Source organism: Geotrypetes seraphini, chromosome 2, assembly GCF_902459505.1.
Source record: "Geotrypetes seraphini chromosome 2, aGeoSer1.1, whole genome shotgun sequence".
Taxonomy (NCBI): domain Eukaryota; kingdom Metazoa; phylum Chordata; class Amphibia; order Gymnophiona; family Dermophiidae; genus Geotrypetes; species Geotrypetes seraphini.
The window spans coordinates 372452146-372471667 of record NC_047085.1 but is presented as its reverse complement, the minus strand read 5'-3'; the positions used below and the strand labels follow the sequence as shown (position 1 = coordinate 372471667).

Here is a 19522-nt window from a genome sequence, read left to right as displayed (position 1 = left end):
TTCGAAGGACAAGACTTTGTATTGAAAATGTCAAGATCCAATGCAAAAACAGTGAGCAGGTAAGTTGGATATATGTATAGGTTTTTTTGAGATCTAGAGAGCATAGCCAATTGCCTTTTTTTCCAGTAGAGGTAGAAGGGTTTCCTGAGAGACCATGCAAAACTTCTCCTTCAGGAAGTATTTATTTAAGCCCCAGAGGTCTAGAATAGGTCAAAGGCCTCTGGTCTTTCTAGAATTAGGAAATACTTTGAGTAAAACTCCTGGCCTCTCTCCTGTAGAGGAATAGGTTCTACTGCATTTAGCTGGAGAAGGGCCAAGAGTTCCTACTACCATCCTGCCTCATCTGTTCCTGTCTTCTTGGCTGTGGTAGCTATATACTTCTCTTGCATGGTGTTATTCAAGATTGGGCTTTCCAGAAAAGGAAACAGCAAGCCCCTACCTGTGTTGAATATTGCTTCTACAATGTCCACAGCTGCAGTTGACTTCAGGACTGAAAGAAATATGTGGGAATGAAACCCAGGTCTTCTGTTCAAGGAAAATATTGATTCCCGATATTCAGCGCTATTTAACTTGCCAGGAATGGCTCCTGGCTGGTTAAATAGTGCTTGGCCAGCTAACTGCTAATATTCAGTGTGAGATAGTTGGTTGTCTCTGCTGAATATTTCCGCTTAGTGGCTAGCCACTATCTGGCGCAAATATTCAACGTTAACCAGCTAAGTTTAGTGGTCAAAAGAGCCCACTAGCTTTGACTGCTATGCATGTAGCTGGTTAGTAATGAATACTGGCTTAACCAGCTAAGTTGCCATGGCCAAAAGTGAAACCAGATATTCAATCTGGCTACCGACTCAGTGCCAACCACAGGATTTTGGCAGTCTGTCTCCAGAATATCAGCCCCTGAAAATTCAAGGACAATGGCTACAAAGAATAGAAAAGGAAATAAGTCCTTGCGAAAGAAAATCGTAGAAAAGAAAACGGACACTCCTGGTGATTAAATCTGTTAGTAAATTGCCTCTATTCATAATTAGTTTAAAAAGTATGCTTGGTAGAGGGCAGATAACATAGAAATGAGGAATTACTGATCTTCCACTAGCTCAGTGTGTGTTACCTGCAAACTGGGCACTTGTACACAATCCCATTTAATAAAGACACTCCCTGCTAACTTCATATTACAACACAACTGATCACTGTTATTGCAGATTGTGAAAGCTGAGAAAAAAACAAAGCAGAAGAGAATCCAAAGCAGGAAAGAATAGATACAAACCTCTCTTCTCGTGCATGCTTTTGTTCTTCTCTCTTGTCAAAATAATCCCGGCTGTCAGTGAAAACAGGAGACAGGAGAAAAGAGGAAAGAGAAGTACGGTGAGGTAGGTGGGAAGGGACGAGGCAGAAATAGTCAAGCAATGGCAGGTCAATAGTTAGGCCCTCTTTTACAAAGGCACACTAAGCGTTTTAGCGTGGATTTAGCACGCGCTAAATCAATGCGTGCGCTAACATGTCCATAGGATAACATGCACGCATTAGCGTTTAGCACGCACTAGTATTTAGCGCGTGCTAAAAAGCTTAGCGCACCTTTGTAAAAGAGGGGGTTAAACGCCATGGGGAATGTTTCTTTAAAAACACCAGAGGTGTGGACTATAAGTGAATAGTGCTTGCTGTGCCGCTAAACATCTAGCTAAATGGTTTTAAGCTGAAACAGCAATTTTTCAGGTCGATGGTCAAAAGGCTTTATCCCCATAGCAGCCGCTGCTATACAAGCAAGTCCCTTCTCACTATGGAGGAGGGGTGGGGGTGGGGAGAGGGGAATTCAGTAAAGATCACCCAAAGCTGGCAGTGAGCCCTGAAATTCAATCCCATATTCGGCCACTGGAATTGAATTTCAGGTCTACGCTCAGCCACAGAAGACATGGCCAATATGTATCAGCTGAGTGGCTATGTCAGAGTGGCCAGAGATAGACCATATAGGCGGGTCTATCTGGCCGCTAGATGAATATTGGCGCTGACCAGCTACATTGCATGACAGAGCTGATGAATAGGATATTCAGTGGGAGTTAGCCATCTCTCTCCCGCTGAATATTTATTTATTTATTTATATACCACTTATATCCTAAGTGGCTTACATTCAGGTACTTTATCATATTTCCCTATCTGTCCCGGTGGGCTCAAATTCTATCTAGTGTTCCTGGGGCAATGAGGAGATTAAGTGACTTGTCCAGGGTCACAAGGATCAGTTAGGGATTTGAATCCACAACGTCAGGGTGCTGAGGCTGTGGCTCTAATTCCTGCACCACACACTCCCGGCAGTTAGCCAGCTTAGCGCTATTTAACTGACCAGTAGTTGTTTCCGGCTAGCTACAAATTGCTAAATATCGAGCGGCAGGATGATGCATGTGAAGCGCAAATTCTATGACAGGAGTTCCACATGAAACTGCCGTTAGAGAATACTACAGTAGCTTACATCCACATTTTCACATCTACTGTCAGTTAGGTGTACAAATGCAATTATTCTATAGCAATACCCCTGACTCACCTATTCTCCCTTGGCAATGCCCTTGAAATTGCCCGCTACACAAATTGGACGCGCTAGTTATAGAATTGGGGCATGGATCAGAAACATGTGTAGCTTGTACTATTGATGGCCAATTAATGCATTTTAAGGCCAATGAGTGATACAGCGCATTTTTATTATTTGTGTGTTCAGCCTTTGCAGTTTCGGCATGTATACAAAACCAATAAATCACCTTTTGCACTGTGCTTCCAGCATGAGCATTTTAAAACGAGAACTTTCATTTATGTCTTTCGCGTCGTTTTCCGGCTATTCATGGATATGCACATTTTAAAGCAGGTTCATTGTTTTACTTTGCTGCCATTTATATCAGAACTAAAAGAAGTGGAGTCGCTGGTGGCACTAATTTGCTGGGGGAGTGCTCATCTCTGCTACTGGCATTTAGGCAGTACTGTATATCAGAACTGAATAATGTGTTTTTTTAATTGCCTGTCAACAAATGCAAGCTGGAACCTAACCCTGTATTTCCCATAGGAACAACACGTCACTTTTCCTATTTTCACGGAACCAGAAATTGGCAGGAACCTACTACTATTTAACACTTATATAGCATTTCCTGTGGAAAGAATGCATCTCATTTTGCGGTTTCGTGGATCACGCAAATGATTTGGAGCCATATCTGCATGAATAGCGAGAGCACACGGTCTCACTAATTCGGCCAATTGGTTTACATGCATATCTGATAACTGTTTGCAGACTTGAGCTCCTAGAGGTTTACGTATAGTGGTGCTGAGAATATTTTCTGTCTGCCCCAACATTTTCCGTACAGTGTCAGGCTGAAACAAGGGCATTCCGTTTAACCACATGGATAGAGAAATAAGAACATAAGAATAGCTTTACTGGGTCAGACCAACGGTTCATCAAGCCCAGTAGCTCGATCTCACACTGGCCAATCCAGGTCCCTAGTACCTAGCCAAAACCCAAGGAGTAGCAACATTCCATGCTACCGATCCAGGGCAAGCAGTGACTTGCCCCATGCTTTTCTCAATAACAGACTATGGACTTTTCCTCCAGGAAATTGTCCAAACCTTTCTTAAAAACAGCTACGCTATCCGCTCTTACCACAACCTCTGGCAACATGTTCCAGAGCTTAACTATTCTCTGAGTAAAAAAAAAAAATTCCTCCTATTAGCTTTAAAAGTATTTCCCTGTAACTTCATCAAGTGTACCCTAGTCCTTGTAATTTTTGACGGAGTGAAAAATCGATCCACTTGTACCCGTCCTACTCCATTCAGGATTTTGTAGACTTCAATCATATCTCCCCTCAGCTGTCTCTTTTCCAAAGTGAAGAGCCCTAACCTTTTTAGTTCTTCCTCATACGAGAGGAGTTCCATCTCTTTTATCATCTTGGTCGTTCTTCTTTGAACTTTTTCTAGTGCCGCTATATCTTTCTTGAGATAAGGAGACCAGAATTGAGTGCAATACTCCAGGTTAGGTCACAGCATGGAGCAATACAGAGGCATTATAACATTCTTAGTCTTGATAACCATCCTTTTTAAATAATTCCTAGCATCTTGTTTGCTTTTTTGGCCGCCGCTGCACATTGGGTGGAAGGTTTCATCATATTGTCTACAATGACACCCAGATCCTTTTCTTGGGCACTAACCCCCAAGGTGGACCCTAACATTTGGTAACTGTGATTTGGGTTATTCTTCCCAATTTGCATCACTTTGCAATGTTTACCCATACATAATCCATAGAGTTAAGTGGTTTGCTCTTCCAAGGATAAGTTTAAAAAGAGAAAGCAAGTGCGTACTTTGCCTTTTAAAATGTACAATAATTCTCTATGTAAGAGGCCTAATGACTAAATAATTGCTCCCATTTACTGGGAAAAACATTTACTAAATAGGGCCGTATATTTTAGAAGCTAAGCACAGTTTCTATGGTTTTTCAAGTGCTGCAATAAAGGTTGTGACAAACAATGCTGAGTAATTCTGATATTTTTTTGTAACTTCCTGTAGAGAAGTTTTTTTATCTGGACTTTCTGCACCCACCCTGGTAATACATCCATGTTAGAACATAAGAATGTATCATGCTGGGTCAGACCACAACTCCATCCATATACATCCCCTCGTCCTGTCGTTAATTGTGCCCAGCATGAATCACTTGTAAATGCTTTGCAGATCCCACATGGTACGTTCATTTATTGTTGCTCACTCCCAGGGATAAGCAGTGGCTTTCTCTAAATCTTAGAAGACAAAGGACAGATCTAATGTAGCCATGTCTTGCTCTCATGCAATAATACAACAAATCCCAATGTCAAACACAAAGTTGTTTCAGTTACAGAATAAAACAGCTATTTCAAATTGTTCTCATAATGTCAGACTGACTCATGCTTTAATGCTGTGGAGAGATATTATGAGAGCAGCTTGATACTGCAGTATTATTCTGTAACCGAATGTTTGACATTGGGATTTAGAACATAAGGATTGCCATACTAGGACAGACCGAAGGTCCATCAAGCCTAGTATCCTGTTCCAACAGTGGCCATCCCAGGTCACAAATACCTGTCAAGATCCTAAGGAGTAAAACAGCTTTTATGCTGCTTATCCTAGGAATAAGCAGTGTATTTCCCAGAACCATCTCAATAATGGCTTATGGACTTCTCTTTTAGGAATTTATCCAAACCTTTTTTAAACCCTCTTCAGAAAAGCAAATTTGGAAAAAGAGAGTGTTGGCTTCAAAGTTGGTGGCCGAAATATAAACAACCTGTGCTAAGCAGATGATACAACGCTCATCACTAGCAGCAAAGAAGACATGCTGTATCTACTGAGAAAAGTCAAAGCCGAAAGTCATAACATGGGATTAGAAGGGAACATAAACAAGATGAAGATCATGAACATGGAAAATGATGAAGATTTTGAATTTGAAGGTGACAGAAGTTGTAAAGGATTTCAATCTCCTGGGCTCTTTTGTAAACAGGAAGGCCTAAAGGATCTAGCCAATTGGAATCTTAGGCCACTCCCAGCACATCCCACTGGGAGACAGGCCTAAGATTCCAATTGGCCCAGGCTCCTAAGGTCCCTCCTATGGGAGGGGCCTTAGGCACCTGGGCTAATCAGGCCCTTAGGCCCCTCCCCACTGCATCCCACAATGCACCAAGAAGGGGCAGGATTGCCATTCAGATGAAGGCGGGCCTGCCAGATGGACAGAGGAAGCATCCAACTACTGCTAAAGGTAGGGGGGTTCAGGTGGGCTGGGGGGGTTCGTCTTGATGAGCTAGGCAGGGGGTAGGTTCTGGCTGGGCTGGGGGTTCCATCGTGAGGGGATGGGGGTCTCTCTTGGGCATGGTCATTAAGGGGGTGGGGGATGTCTGGCAGGAGGGACTGGGCATCACTCCTACTGTGGTCATTATGGGAGTGTCTGGCAGGAGGGACTGGGCATCCCTCCTGCCACGGTCATTATGGGGTGGGGGTGGTGGGTGTCCGGCAGGAGGGACTAGGCATCCCTCTTGCTGGGGGATGTGTCAGTGGGGTGGCAGCAGGAGGAATTAGGCACTCCTCCTGCTGCAGACATTCAGTAGTCTTCACATGGGCAGGGGGGAGGGGATAATCCGTGGCCGCTAAACTGATCACAGCAGGGAGATAGATCCCTTGCCACCATCAGTTCAGCGGCAACGTGATTCTCTAACCAGCGCCTGTAATATGGGTGCCGGTTAAAGTGGTAGTTAGGCGGTTTAGGGCGATTCAGTATAGGGCACCCGTGTGCGATTCTCATAAGCCACTTAGGCAGCTTCTGAGAATGGGCATCCTATACTGAATATGGGCCTGACTGCTTTAGTTTCAAAATGCTGTTGAAAAATAAGCTGTTTGTGGACACTTATTTGTACAGCTGTACCAGCCTACATTGCAATACATCTCCTGAAAAATGTAGCTTCTGTCTTGGCTCTAGTTGTTTGAGTCACTAAGTGGATTGAAGTGCCTCTGTTGTAAATTGCTTAGAGGATACTTTAAGCTGTGTATTGCTTGTATGCTGGGAAAGAGGGGGATTCCTTCTCTATCTCTTTGAGAATGAAACTTTTGGAACTGTAATTTTGTTCTAATTTTAGGGTTGCAATTTTGTCTTGTGTTTATAATTATATATATTTACTTTTATGGAAACTGTTTTGTTTATAGGTGGTATATAAATTTTTAAAATAAATAAAATAATTCAAAGTATGACTTTCTCGATAACCAACTATAAGATACTTACGTGAACTTGTTTCTTTCTTCACGCTCTATCCTTTGCAGCCGCTCTTCCCTCTCCTGACGTCGCTTCTCTCTTTCTGCTGCTAAGGACTCTTGGTGTTGCCGGTATGAAGACGTAAGGAGACCACCCAGGGCTGGCCTACAGGGCCAAAGAAGATTACTTTTTTTCAGGACCAGTTTTATGCATTACAATGACAAGTCTTGTTATCGATCACTACATAAAATTTCAATTTCTAATTGACAAGTACAATTTGTGAACCATGTGGGAGTCTAATTAAGGATCAAGATGTCCTTGTTCATTGAATGGACTGTGAAGCTCTCCGAGACCTCTTTCTGCAGACTTCTCTATAGATGTTGTTGAGGGCCTTCCAAAGAGCTTATGGACTGGAGGAAGTGCATATCAATTCCTCTTTTAACTGTGAACATTTCATCAGAACACCATCAAAAACCTTAGCTTCAGGATGCAAAAGAATGGAATGAAAGTAGTCACTGCTTATTTGCACATAGGAAGGTAATTTTATAAAATCATTCTTGTGTATATATTAAGTTTAGTTTAATTACTTATAGTCCGCTTTTTCTGAAACAGAGTTCAACAAAACATGCACAATAAAATTGACATACATACACAATAGTACACAACCCTTAAAATACATGCAACATATAATGAATTGCAATGCAATCTTAAATCTTCTCCACCCTAACAACTTGACCAAATAATGTCACAATTTCATCCATAACATTCCGTTATTCCAGATATTTCATATGATAAAATAAATACCGCTTCAATAATTTTTTAAACATAAAAATATTCTCTTGCTTTCTGATATAAAATGGAAGTTTATAAATGGCCTCTTATAAAATACCAACCAATGTCAAAGTATGTGCCATGATCCGACGCCAGCAGCGTTTCTGTTAGCAGCATGGAGTTCCCCTCCCGTGTACCCCTCCTGAAGAAGCCATTTGGTGAAACCTAGGTTGGGGGGCCGGAGAATTGCATGTATGCAGTTGAAGCAATTAAGATGGTGCCCGGAGTAGCTGTTTTATCCACCATTACAAGATAAGTTATTCCTTGTTTTGTTCCTGTGTTTACAGTGATGCAGCACAAATTTTGTTGTTAAGGTGGGTGAGACTGTGAACCACTATGATGGTCTCTCTGCACAGCTACCCCGTGATTTCACTGGGATAAAGTTGTGGGTCTGTGTTCACTAGGTGCTCCAGCTGACTGTAGTAGTTTATTAATTTAAGTTAATGTGTTTGGAACTACAAGGTGACTAATGATAGTGTTGATATAAGACATCACCTTTGATAATTTGAATTCCCTTGCATTGTGTTGTAAAGTATGTGCCATGACATGATGGTACACACTTTACTATTAGGCATGTACAGAGGTGGAGTTTGGGTGGAACAAGGGTGGAGTTTGCAAATATGGACACCCACTCAAATTCTGTATATAGCACCTTAAGTTGTACATGCAAACTGGTGTGCACGCCTAATTTAATTTATTGGCCTAATTGGCGCTGAAAATTGACAATTAACACCTCATAGCTAACACAAATTAAAAGTTCTACACACAACTTGGAAAGCACAATTCTATGAAAAGTACAGGGTATGCGCCAGTTGCAGTGCGTGAATTTGAAAAGGGGGAATGACCAGGGCTGGTTTATGGGCGTGTCTTAAGGTTATGTGTAGGGTTATAGAATAGGCCTGAGCTGCACACAACTTAGGCGCAGGCATTTAGGCCTGGTTTTAAGAGTTCCTATGAGCATCGGGAGCAGCGCAGAGCATTCAGTGCACCGTCCTGCGCTAAAAAACGCTTTCAAGGTTTTGTAAAAAGGATGGGGGGCTGTAATGCAATTGACCCTCAATATTCAGTGCTGGTGCCCACACATAGCCCAGCACTGAATATCCAGGGCCAATTTAGCTGGCAGCGATGGAGAGAGTGGAGAAGCTTATCCCTGATGAAAGACACTTAAGGCTCCTTTTACAAAGCCGCGCTAGGGCCTTAACGCGCGGAATAGCGCGTGCTACATTGCCGTGCGCGCTAGCCGCTACTGCCTCCTTTTGAGCAAGCGGTAGATTTTCGGCTAGCGCATGCTAATCCGGTGCGTGCGTTAAAACGCTTAGTGCACCTTCGTAAAAGGAGCCCTTAGCTTTTGCACCTGAGCCTGACTACATAAAATATAGTGTCTGCCCTGAGGAAAGTGGATTTTTCCAGTGCTTACCAGAAAGTTTCCTAGGGAGCAAGAGGCATGAATATAGGAGAATTCACAGATAGTCAGAGCAGAGACCATTTCCAGTTGAACTGCTTATATCCTGTAATAGCACTGTCTAATTTTATTTTTGTGACATTTTACAAATAAAACTTAAATCCTGACTGTCTTAAAACAAAAATAAGTTAAAGAAAAAGCCTTTGGCTTAGAGTTCTTTTGGAAAATGCTTTGCATTCTCCATCATAATTTGACTCAGGGACATTGAGGATAGCTCTCTTTCCAAAAGGATTAGCTGTAATAAATTAAATATTTCCCTTCCTACTTAAAAAATAATGCAAAAAAAAAAAAAATTGCTAAAAATATCTGCTCCCAGACTTGGCAGTTCTAGCTGTTAAAGACTGAATGTCTCCTTCATTTCCCTCATGAACGTTGACCCAGTCAGTTAATTCTCTACTGGTAGTAAAAAAAAAAAAAAGAAGCATTTTCTCAAATATTATCTCAGTACATGCAAGCATGCATAAAAAGGATGGAGTTGGTCCAGAGGAAGGCTACTAAAATGGTACTTGGTCTTCATCATAAGGCATTTAGGGACAGACTTAAAGATCTCAATATGTACTGTATACTTTAGAGGAAAAAAGGGAGAGGGGCGATATGATAGAGACGTTTAAATACCTATGTGGGGTAAATGCGCATGAGTCGAATCTCAATTGAACGGAAGTTCTGGAATGAGAGGACATAGGATGAAGTTAAGAGGTGATAGACTCAGGAGTAATCTAAGGAAATACCTTTTTACAGAAAGGGTGGTAGATGTGTGGAACAGTCTCCCAGATGAAGTGGTGGAGACAGAGATTGTGTCTGAATTCAAGAGGGCCTGGGATAGGCATGTGGGATCTCTTAGAGAGAAGAAGAGATAATGGTTACTACGGATGGGCAGACTGGATGGGCCATTTGGCCTTTATCTGCCATCATGTTTCTATGTGTGTATGATCAATAGGAGAACCCTCCAGGGATTAATAGTTGGGGCTTGTTGGGGTTTGTTTTTTTTTGGCTGATTAACCCTCTCTTTTACAAAGCTGCGCTAGCATTTTTAACACCAGCCACTGTGGTAACAGCTCTGACGCTCATAGAATTCCTATGAGGATCCAGCTGTTATCGCTGTGGCTAGTTCTAAAAACGTTAATGCGGCTTTGTAAAGGAGGGAAAGAGATAGCTGAAATGCATATTCTGTTATGATATTTTTAATACAAGTTTTCATATTGCATTGTTGACAATTTGTATTTTATGGTGTATTGCTATTATGTTTGTATCTTATAAATTATTTTGGGTGCATCTGTGTCCAAGGAAGGCAATACAGAATTGCAACATAATATAAGAGAGTTGCCAAGTTATCCAGTTCCAGGAGGGAGGCTTTTTGGCCAGTGTGACAAACCCAGGCCTGTTTCGGGTCCTTTCTATGACAAACCCAAGTCCGGCCCGGGTTTTGCCACAGGGATTAGGAAGAAATACAATATACCCCTTTGTAAAAGAGCTAATCAGATAGTGTCCCCGACTTTAGACTTAGCTGACTACTGCTCAGACCTGGAAGTAGAATCAGATGAGGCAGAGCAGGAAAGGTTGAAGCAGAAACCTGCACAGGGTTTAAACCTGTCCCCAAGTCTGCTAGGGGATTACTTCCTTTCTAGCAGTCTGTCCAGGCAAGGGTTAAGGCTGGAAAAGATCTTGCACTTAGGCAGATAGAACAAGCCAGTGTGTGGAAGGCCCCTCACCCACCTAGGTTGAGTGGAAGTGTCCCTCCACAGCTTAAAACAAGTCAGTTTAGAACATTGAGGGGGGAAGCAGCCTGGAGGCAATCATCCACAGATGTTGGACACAGAGGAGCTTACTGCTGACCCTGAGAGTGAGGAAGGAACCCCAGGGGAACCCATGGAGACACAAGAGAGTCTGGTAGGACCAGAGGTTGTGCCCATTGACGTGGACATGCAGTAAGGAATATGTATATTTCCTATGTCCACAGTAGTGAAGCCCTCAGTGATGTCAATGTTTGTTTGAAGGGGATTTGTATGTCTCTTCCTTCTAATAGTGAACTTTGAGCCATTGCTGGAAAGCTTTATTTGTGAGGCTAGCAAACGTTTTTTCCTGTTAGCTGCTAAGCTGAGCCGGGAGCGTTCTTTCACACAGATGTGCATAATTGATTAACTGAACGGCACAGCAGAGAGCTGTGCTGAGAGCCCTGCACGTTCCCGAGCTAGGACTAAGCAGAAAGAAAACTCCTTCACCGCCTCAGAAGTACAAGTGCCTTTTGAAACTTGTACAAATGAGGAATCCGTTTTACAGAGCAACAGTGTGTGAGAGGAAACGTTAGGCTGGGGAAACCATGTGACATGCTGGCCAGGTTTCTCGTTGCTCAGTTTTGTTGGTAAAGTTTGTTTTCTTTTCTGGATTTACCTACAGCTGCTGGAGTTAAAGCAGCCCAGTAAGTGTATCTAAACCAAACTGCCCTGGTGAAAAGTACTGTATAAAGCATTGCCAAGAAAGTCCAGAGGCAGGGGACTGTATCTTAAGGTGAGACACACCCAAAAACCTGGACACTGGATTTTGAAGTTTTTGCCTTGTTTGAGCAGCTTGTGTTTGCCTCATAGTATTGAATGCTTGTTTTGAAACCTGCTGAGCTGAAGCCTATTTCTTGTGTTGAATGAAACCAGTGATCATAATAAAACCTTTTGATTTGCTACATCCTGTCTGAGACTCTTGCCTTGCATGCCCTTATTAGGCTGGTAAAAAGCCAAGTAAAGTCCTGAAGGGTCCCTTGGTAGTAAGGGACACGCCAGGCCAGAATATTGTGTCACGATCCCGGGGCTCGCAACGCAGCGCCAGAGCACGGGTGTGACACCAGTCATGTTTATACACTTAGGGCTCCTTTAACAAAGCCCCGCTAACGGTTTTAACGCATGCACCGGATTAGCGTGTGCTATAGCGCGCGCTAGTCGAAAATCTACTGCCTGCTCAAAAGGAGGCGGTAGCAGCTAGCGCGCATGGCAATTTAGAACACGCTATTCCACGCGTTAAGGCCCAAGCACGGCTTTGGAAAAGGAGCCCTTAGGTCCTGATTCTGTATAGTGCGTCTAAAGTTAGGTTCAATTCTATAAAAGTTAGACATCCTTTACAGAATCGCGCTCAGCTTGAGTTAGACTTCCACATTTGTAGATGTCCTTTAGAGAATCACATTTTAGGTGGAAGTTAGATGTCCAGGAGAACGTCTATAACGTTGTCATGTGTCATTATTATGACGTTATTAGAATGACAATTTTATGTTGTTTTTCATTAAAATTGTATCCAGTGAAATGCTTACAGCATAGTTTATAATTCTTAATTGGATTTTTTTAAAAAATCTTTAAATCTTTTTTTTTTCCTCTTCTGTCACAGGGAGTGAGTGGGATTTGAACCAGCAATGTCATGGTAGAAGGCTGTAGGTCTAACCAGTGTGCCACAGAGTGAGCTAGCAAGCTGCATAGGAAATGTAAAACCAGGGGCTAGATTCACTAACATTCCGATCCATGTCTGATCCGTGGGCGATTGGAGGCAGGCCGACCAATTCACCAACCATCTTCATGCAAATGGGGGCGATCAGCGGCACGCCACCAACCGACTGCACAGATCGCTAGATCCCTGACAGTAGTGACAGGAGAAGCAACCTCCTGTCACTGCTGTCAGGGCTTCTGCTGGCTTTTTAAAATTATTTTTAATCGGGCAGATATTTTGCGTGTTTTATGCACGCAAAATATCAGCCCAATTTAAAAAACAAATTAACCCCCTCCCTCTTTCGACAAGTACACCTGCTCCTTCTCTCCCCGAACTAAAAAATAATGTGTGCCCCCCCTCGCCGATGCCCAACGACGCTGTTAAAATTATGGCAGAAGGGTTCCCACTCCCTCCTGCCCTCTCTACTATTTACTACACCCCCCAAAAACAAATGGCAGGAAGGATGCCGATGCCCTCCTGCTACCCAAGGGACATCCCTTCCTGGTTCCTGGCTGGACTCACCCCCTCCCCGTACCTTTAAACAGTTGGGAGCAGGAGGGGTGCTCAGTCCCTCCTGCTCCAGGCCTCCGATGACGACGAGTGTGGCCTTAGGCCACGCTCCGGTGCATCATGTGATGCATGGGGAGGGGCTTAAGGCCCTGATTGGCTGAGGTGCCTCAGGCTCCTCCCATGTTCCCCCCAGAGATTTTTCTATTCTTTGGATTTTCATAACTAAATTCCCGCCCAAATTCAAATTGGTGGACTGCCCTGTTCCCAATCAGATCAGTGAACCCACTATTTCCAAAGTCACACTGCAGACTTCAGAGCATACCCTGAAGAAAGCCACAGCATGATGGCTGAAACGTCAGTTTCTACCTGGCAAAGATGCAGCGAGACCCGGAAACCTGCAACAAATCCACACATTTCCATACTCTAGGTACCATGAAGGGATCAGATTGCTCTTTGAACAAATCTTCTGAAGATAGTCATACCCTTGGTGTACGGTATGAAAGACTGTCATTCCTGCATTAGTGGCCAGAAAGATGTTATGACTGCATCAGTTTTGAATTTGGCAAAGTCACATTCTATCTGCCAACTAAAGGAGCCAAAGAAAAATTAGCTGATGCTGCCTTCAGTCCCTCCAAATTTTCTGTCAGTGCTAAAGACATCTGAAGGCAATTGTTATGTTTAGTCTATCAAAGGAAAAGAGGGAGATAAAGGGCTCAGCCTTCATCAATTATAAGCAAAAAATATGGCTTTCAAGTGTGTAAACATTATTAGGAACACACAATCAAGGGAAAAGTCATAGAAAATGAGAAAATGAAGATTTTATGGGACTTAAAAATGCACTTATTATCGCTGTTAGATTTTAGACGTCTTACAAACGATATTTAACTTCTAATTTAGACGTCATATTGAAAATGCCCCTCAGAGGCATCTATACCAAAAAAGTGGAGTGGAGGGGAAAGAACTTGAAAAATTCATAAAATACAGGAATCTACAAATTGAAGTTGAAAGACTTTTAAAGAACAAATCAAAAGCAGAACCAATTATAATAGGAGCCTTAGGAAATACATTGAAAAAGAAAACACTTGGAATCATTTAAAATTGAAGGGATAACACCCTGCCAACTAGAAAGGCAGCTTTGTTTGGCACTGCATCCAAACCTAGGCTCTATCTCTACAATACCTAAGTCTTGGGTGGGCTCAAATTGCCAGTACATAAAACCACTCAGTGACTGAGAAAAGTAATGCAGGTTTTCATGGGAAGTATATAGATATGGCTATATTTTAGGGATCTGCCCTCAAAATGTTTCATGTTGTGTCATTTCCTGGGTATTTGTGGTGGTGGAGGGGATTCCCTTGTGTTGTCAAAGTACAATATGAAACGTTTCTGGGCTTCTTTACCGCACTTTTACTCTCCACGCCAGGCCTTCTTCCTGGACTCCCAACTTCCCGTACCCCCTGCGCTGAAAACCCCTCCACCTCCACCCCCATAAGGTGAAATTAAGGTGAAAGGTTGCAGACTCCATACTGGATGAAGCTGTTACTTGGGCAGAAGTGAGTGGGTATTACTCCTGCCCTAATTTCCTCGCCAGACCCCCTAATGGTTAAGGTAAGCTGGGAGGGTTCTGAGTTGTACGAGGGCTTCAAGGAGGAGGGACTGGGAGATGGAACCAGAAGGGGGGTGCTGGGAATCTTGGTGGGGCTTTTGTTTGTGAGACCCTCATTGTGAAATGAAACCCTGCCCATTTTTCTTTGTTGATAGGCAATAAATACATAACAACGACACTCTCAAAATCTTACAGCACAGCAAACATAAATACCACGAGAAACGCACAGAGCCCTTTGAAAAATGCACCTAAATGTTCATGGGGTTATTCAAAGTGCCCAGGTCCAACACGTCTTTGGCTTTCCATTGAAAAAATCACCTCGAGGTAGGAAAAAGCCTCAGAACCTCTCCTCCACCGACCAACAACAAAGTTAGTGAAGAGGTAGAGACTATCGCAGGGTAAAGTTAAATCATTGGCATAAAAAACCTCCTCGATTGATATTTTACTAGGAAAAAAGCCTTGTGCAATGCTAACCTTTAGATACTGAATAAAGCCACTATGAAAAAATTAATATCAATCAAATTTTCTTGTAACTGCAATGGGGAATTACTCATCTGAACTTGGAAGCACACCACACACTGACGATGGCCAGCGTTTTGCCAATCATTGGCTGCCTCAGGATGTGAAGGTTGATAGACAGTGACAGAAAAAAGTCATCATTGACATTTCTTCTGTTATAAACTACTGTCCACCCTCTCTCTCTCTCTCTAATATATATAGACCTCACAAAAGAGAACACCTGAAATACAAAAGAAGGGGAGCAGAGACTGAATGGGGGGAGGGGGAGGGAGGAGAAACTATGGAAAACTGAGAGGCAATACTCACCACCTCCAGCAAGAGCTTAGAACATCATAACTTTCCCAACTCTCCAGGATTGGGTTACATTCATGGAAACAGAGCCCAGAAGGAGGATGGGTAAAAAGATACGACAGACCCTCACTGGAAGAGGTCCTATTGGACCTCTGTCAGACCAGATGCATTAAGGTAAAACATGTGGCCAAGGGTTAGGGAAGAGGGAAGGACTAGACCCCCCACACCCCGCTCAATCAGAGCAAAAGTCTACAGACTAATATCTAAAGGCTCCTAATGGCCAGTGACTCAACCACAAGCAGCAGGCTATAGGCTACGCCCAGGGAGTCAAGTCTGCACTGAAACATACCGTTGTATAACTGGAACCTGCACCATCTGTAGAAGGCAGAGAAATATGGACAAATTTCAGGATTGCACTGGTCTTTGCACTCATAGGTGTCGGAACGGGAGGGGCCACAAGGGTTGTGGCTTCCCCCCAAAATTTAGCCCTGGTGGTCCAGAGGTGCAGCGGGCAGGAGCAAGCTTTCCGCGCTCCTGCCCGCTGCTAACCCGGTGGGTGGCGGCAGCCGCAGGATACGTTTGCTTCTGCTGCTCAACGGCAATGAGCACAAGCACACTTTGGCGCACCTGCTTGGCGCTGAGCGGCTTTTTGACTGGCTCCCATGAATTCTTGTAACCCTACCTATCATCATCTTGTGGCTGATATCAGATGCAAAATTTCAGTCTGACACTGGTGTCTGAATTCTTGAGTGACCTTCTGGTAAAATGTTTTCAATGTCTTGGTGCATAAGCAAAAGCTCCCGAAGGAGAGAAATCAGAGCAACAGACACGAAGAAGAGGAGACAAGAAATTATTAGTGGATCATATTCCAATAACTCCTGACACTGCCATGTTTCTTGCTAAGAAGAGAGCCCCCTACTATCTGGAGACTCTGTATTATCTAATGGTGAAGTATCTTTAATATGCCAGTAGGTAACTTTTTGTTCCTGATGCAGCCCATACAGGGCAAAACACAACCATGTTAGGTCTTATTTTAATTTGGTCCACTAATAAATTCCTGTCTCCTCTTCATCGTGCCTGCTTCTACAATTTCTCTCTTTTTGGAGCTAAGGGATCGCTTGCCTCTTGTTTCCTAAGTAAAAACTTATACAGTAATCCCTCAGGAGGCATGACCAGCAAATTACTAATTTCCTAGAACATAGACTGAACTTTGTTTAGTATTTATCCTCCCTCTCATTTCTTTCTAATAAGAACACCAGCAAGAATGCATGAGAACTGATGGTCCAACTCTCAGACCTTAGAATGCCTTTATTCACTTGGTACTGAAACCCAGAATCACCTCCCCTGTGAAGACCTAAAATGATAATATGGGCTTGTGTGACACTGACATCTGGTGAGCCACAATTTCAACTGTCATGTTATGATGGTCTTCAATATGGCCCACCAGAGAAGAATGCGTACAATTATTTTCACATAATTATATAAAGATTTGGAATTAACAGCTCTTAAAAATTCCAAGAGGTTTTAAGTCAACAGCTGGTGCATCTTGCTAGACAATTTGCAATAGGATGCTGAAACATTTCCATAGATGTTATTTAATTCCTTTGACTCTTCTGGTTTCTTTCCAGCTCAGAAAAGTTTTTAGTACAGAGGTTCCCAACTGGTGTGTCATGGTGCTCAAATTGAAGAGGTGCTGTAAATTTTTACTGCACACAGAAAAAACAGGGATGGGTCAAAAATGCTGATGGTGGCAACAAAATCCTGCCTTAAGAATAGCTATACTGGGTCAGACCAATAGTCCATCTACCCTAGTATCTTGTTTCTATAGTGGTCAATCCAGGTCACAAGTACCTGGCAAAAACCCAAATAGTAGCAACATTCCATGCTACCAATCCCAGGACAAGCATTGGCTTCCCCCATGTCTGCCTCAATAGCAGAGTATGGACTTTTCCTCCAGGAACTTGTCCAAATGTTTTTTAAAACCGGCTAGGTTAACCACTGTTACCACATCCTCAGGCAATGCTTTCCAGAGCTTAACTATTCTCTGAGTGAAAAAATATTTCCTCTTATTAGTATTAAAAGTATGTCCCTGTAACTTCATTGAGTGGCCCCTCAGTCTTGGTGTTTTTCGATGGAGTAAAAATTTGATTCATTTGTACCTGTTCTACACCACTCACTTTTTAAAAATTGGCATAACATTAGCTACCCTCCAGTCTTCATGCACTACAGATGAGTTTAGCGAAAGATTACAGATCACTAACAGCAGATCAGCAATTTCATGTTTGGAGTTCTTTTAGTACCCTGTGATGTATACCATCTACTCCAGGTGATTTATCACTCCTTAACTGCTATCCTTATTCTCCCATTCCTTACACTATCAGGTTTCTTTATTTGATGTACCACTTTACCATATAACTATCAAAGTGATTTACAGATAAAACTTTTGACAGAAATAAAGAAGCAAGAGGAAACAGGGTAAACACAAAAGGCGGCCTAGGTTACAGAATCATCTACAAGTGAGTTCCAAAAAAATAATTAAACTAATTATAAATTAGCACCTATAATACGAAAGAGAGATAGGGGTACATATAAACATTCAAATACAGGACAGAGCTAGAAGCAATATGCCTAACAGCTGTAAATAAATCAGCTCTAGCATGCCTGGCCAAAATAATAGATCTTTAAGGCATTTTAAAATTTTGCTAATTATTTTTTAAGCGAATACTCAAGCAATTGTGATTCCTAGTGGCCATTACTCTAAAACAGGAGTTCCTAGTGTGATCAAGAAATAGCAGAAGATGAGAGGGAATAGGTAAGATATTTTGTTGTTATAAATCAGGGGTGTCAAACTTAATCACATACTGCATTACTTATTACTTTTCGTGTCATTTGCTGCTGCAAGAATGCTGGTGCCTCATCTCTGATGCACTTTACATATGTTGATGTTTATTGTTACTCTGTGTTCCGCTTTTGGAACACTCATATTGTTGGTTTCTTCATATTGTACTTCACAAAATCAATAAAACTTCTTGAACTTAAAAATAAATAAATAAATAAATAAAGTTTATTGCTCCAGTGAAGAGATAGTACATAAAGCCTAGGGCAGTGAAAATCTTTGAGCCCAGGTGGTACTTCTGAGGAGCTGGGGATTTGCTGTTGGATGTGAGGAGTTTGTGATATGTATTGAGTTTGGGTGCACATCCTGGTGAGATATTCATATAGAAAAAAACACTGCCCACATAAAACTCTAGATACCAATGATATGAAATATTGCAGTATACCAAGTGATGTCGCTATATAATTCCTGTGAATATTATGTGATATCAGTGATTCAAAGGATAATTCTAGAAAGATACCATTTGAGGTAATGGACCTGATAAAACCAAAGGGTGGGAAGGGCAGAGAAAAGAGGTGAAAATGATTTCAAGGAGCGTGAGGGAAGAGGAAGTAGTAAATACCTGTTTGAGAAAGCAGGGAAAGGAAAGTCCATGATGCCATTTGGGGATGGGGTTGGGGAGCAAAGGAGGAAAAGGAAATGTGATGATGCCAAAGAGTTGAAAGGAAGGTGAAGATGCCATGAGGTTGCGAAGTTGAAATGGGAGGAAAATGAAGGTGATGGCATTGTAGAGAAAGAGAAAAGTGAACCTAGCGATGTGTGCATTGTGAAAATGAAAAAAAGGTTGGTGATCACTGATCTGGTGGTTACATCACTATAGTTTAATTCAGGACTCGGGAGATTTCTTAGGATCTAAGTTTAAATGTATTTCTGTCTCTCTGCAGGAGTGTGGAGAGGTCACTCAAGTTCTATATCCCAAGTGTTTTTCCTAAGTCTCTTTATCTCTTGAGTGCTATAATTTACCAAATGAATAGATGAGTAATAAATATAACAAACTGTGTTCCTTAACTGCTCATACCTTGAGACATTTACATGCAGCTGAAGTGCCAGAAACATGTTGCAAACCATTCACTTCAGAAGTACTTGCACGTAATTTCCAAAAATTAATCTAAAGTAATGATGCAGCCAGCATTCAAAAAATATATTTATCTAGTCAGTTCACTATAAGGAGAAAATATGTTCACCTATAACTTACTTTAGCTTCCTACCAAGCTAGCAAATGTC

At 42.2% G+C, this 19522-nt stretch overlaps 1 protein-coding gene across 5 annotated transcripts in view; it reads right to left on the bottom strand.

The window, feature by feature from the left end:
- FHOD3 (formin homology 2 domain containing 3) overlaps positions 1-19522 on the bottom strand; it is a 967501-nt gene that overhangs the window by 169022 nt on the left and 778957 nt on the right. For 3 of the 5 annotated variants that reach the window (XM_033930608.1, XM_033930609.1, XM_033930612.1), the window contains 2 exons: positions 6755-6889; positions 1262-1312 (listed from right to left, as the gene is read on the bottom strand). In XM_033930608.1, coding sequence (XP_033786499.1) covers positions 1262-1312; positions 6755-6889 — 186 coding nt within the window. The remainder of the gene's footprint in view (positions 1-1261; positions 1313-6754; positions 6890-19522) is intronic. The other 2 variants (XM_033930610.1, XM_033930611.1) reach the window with 1 other exon arrangement.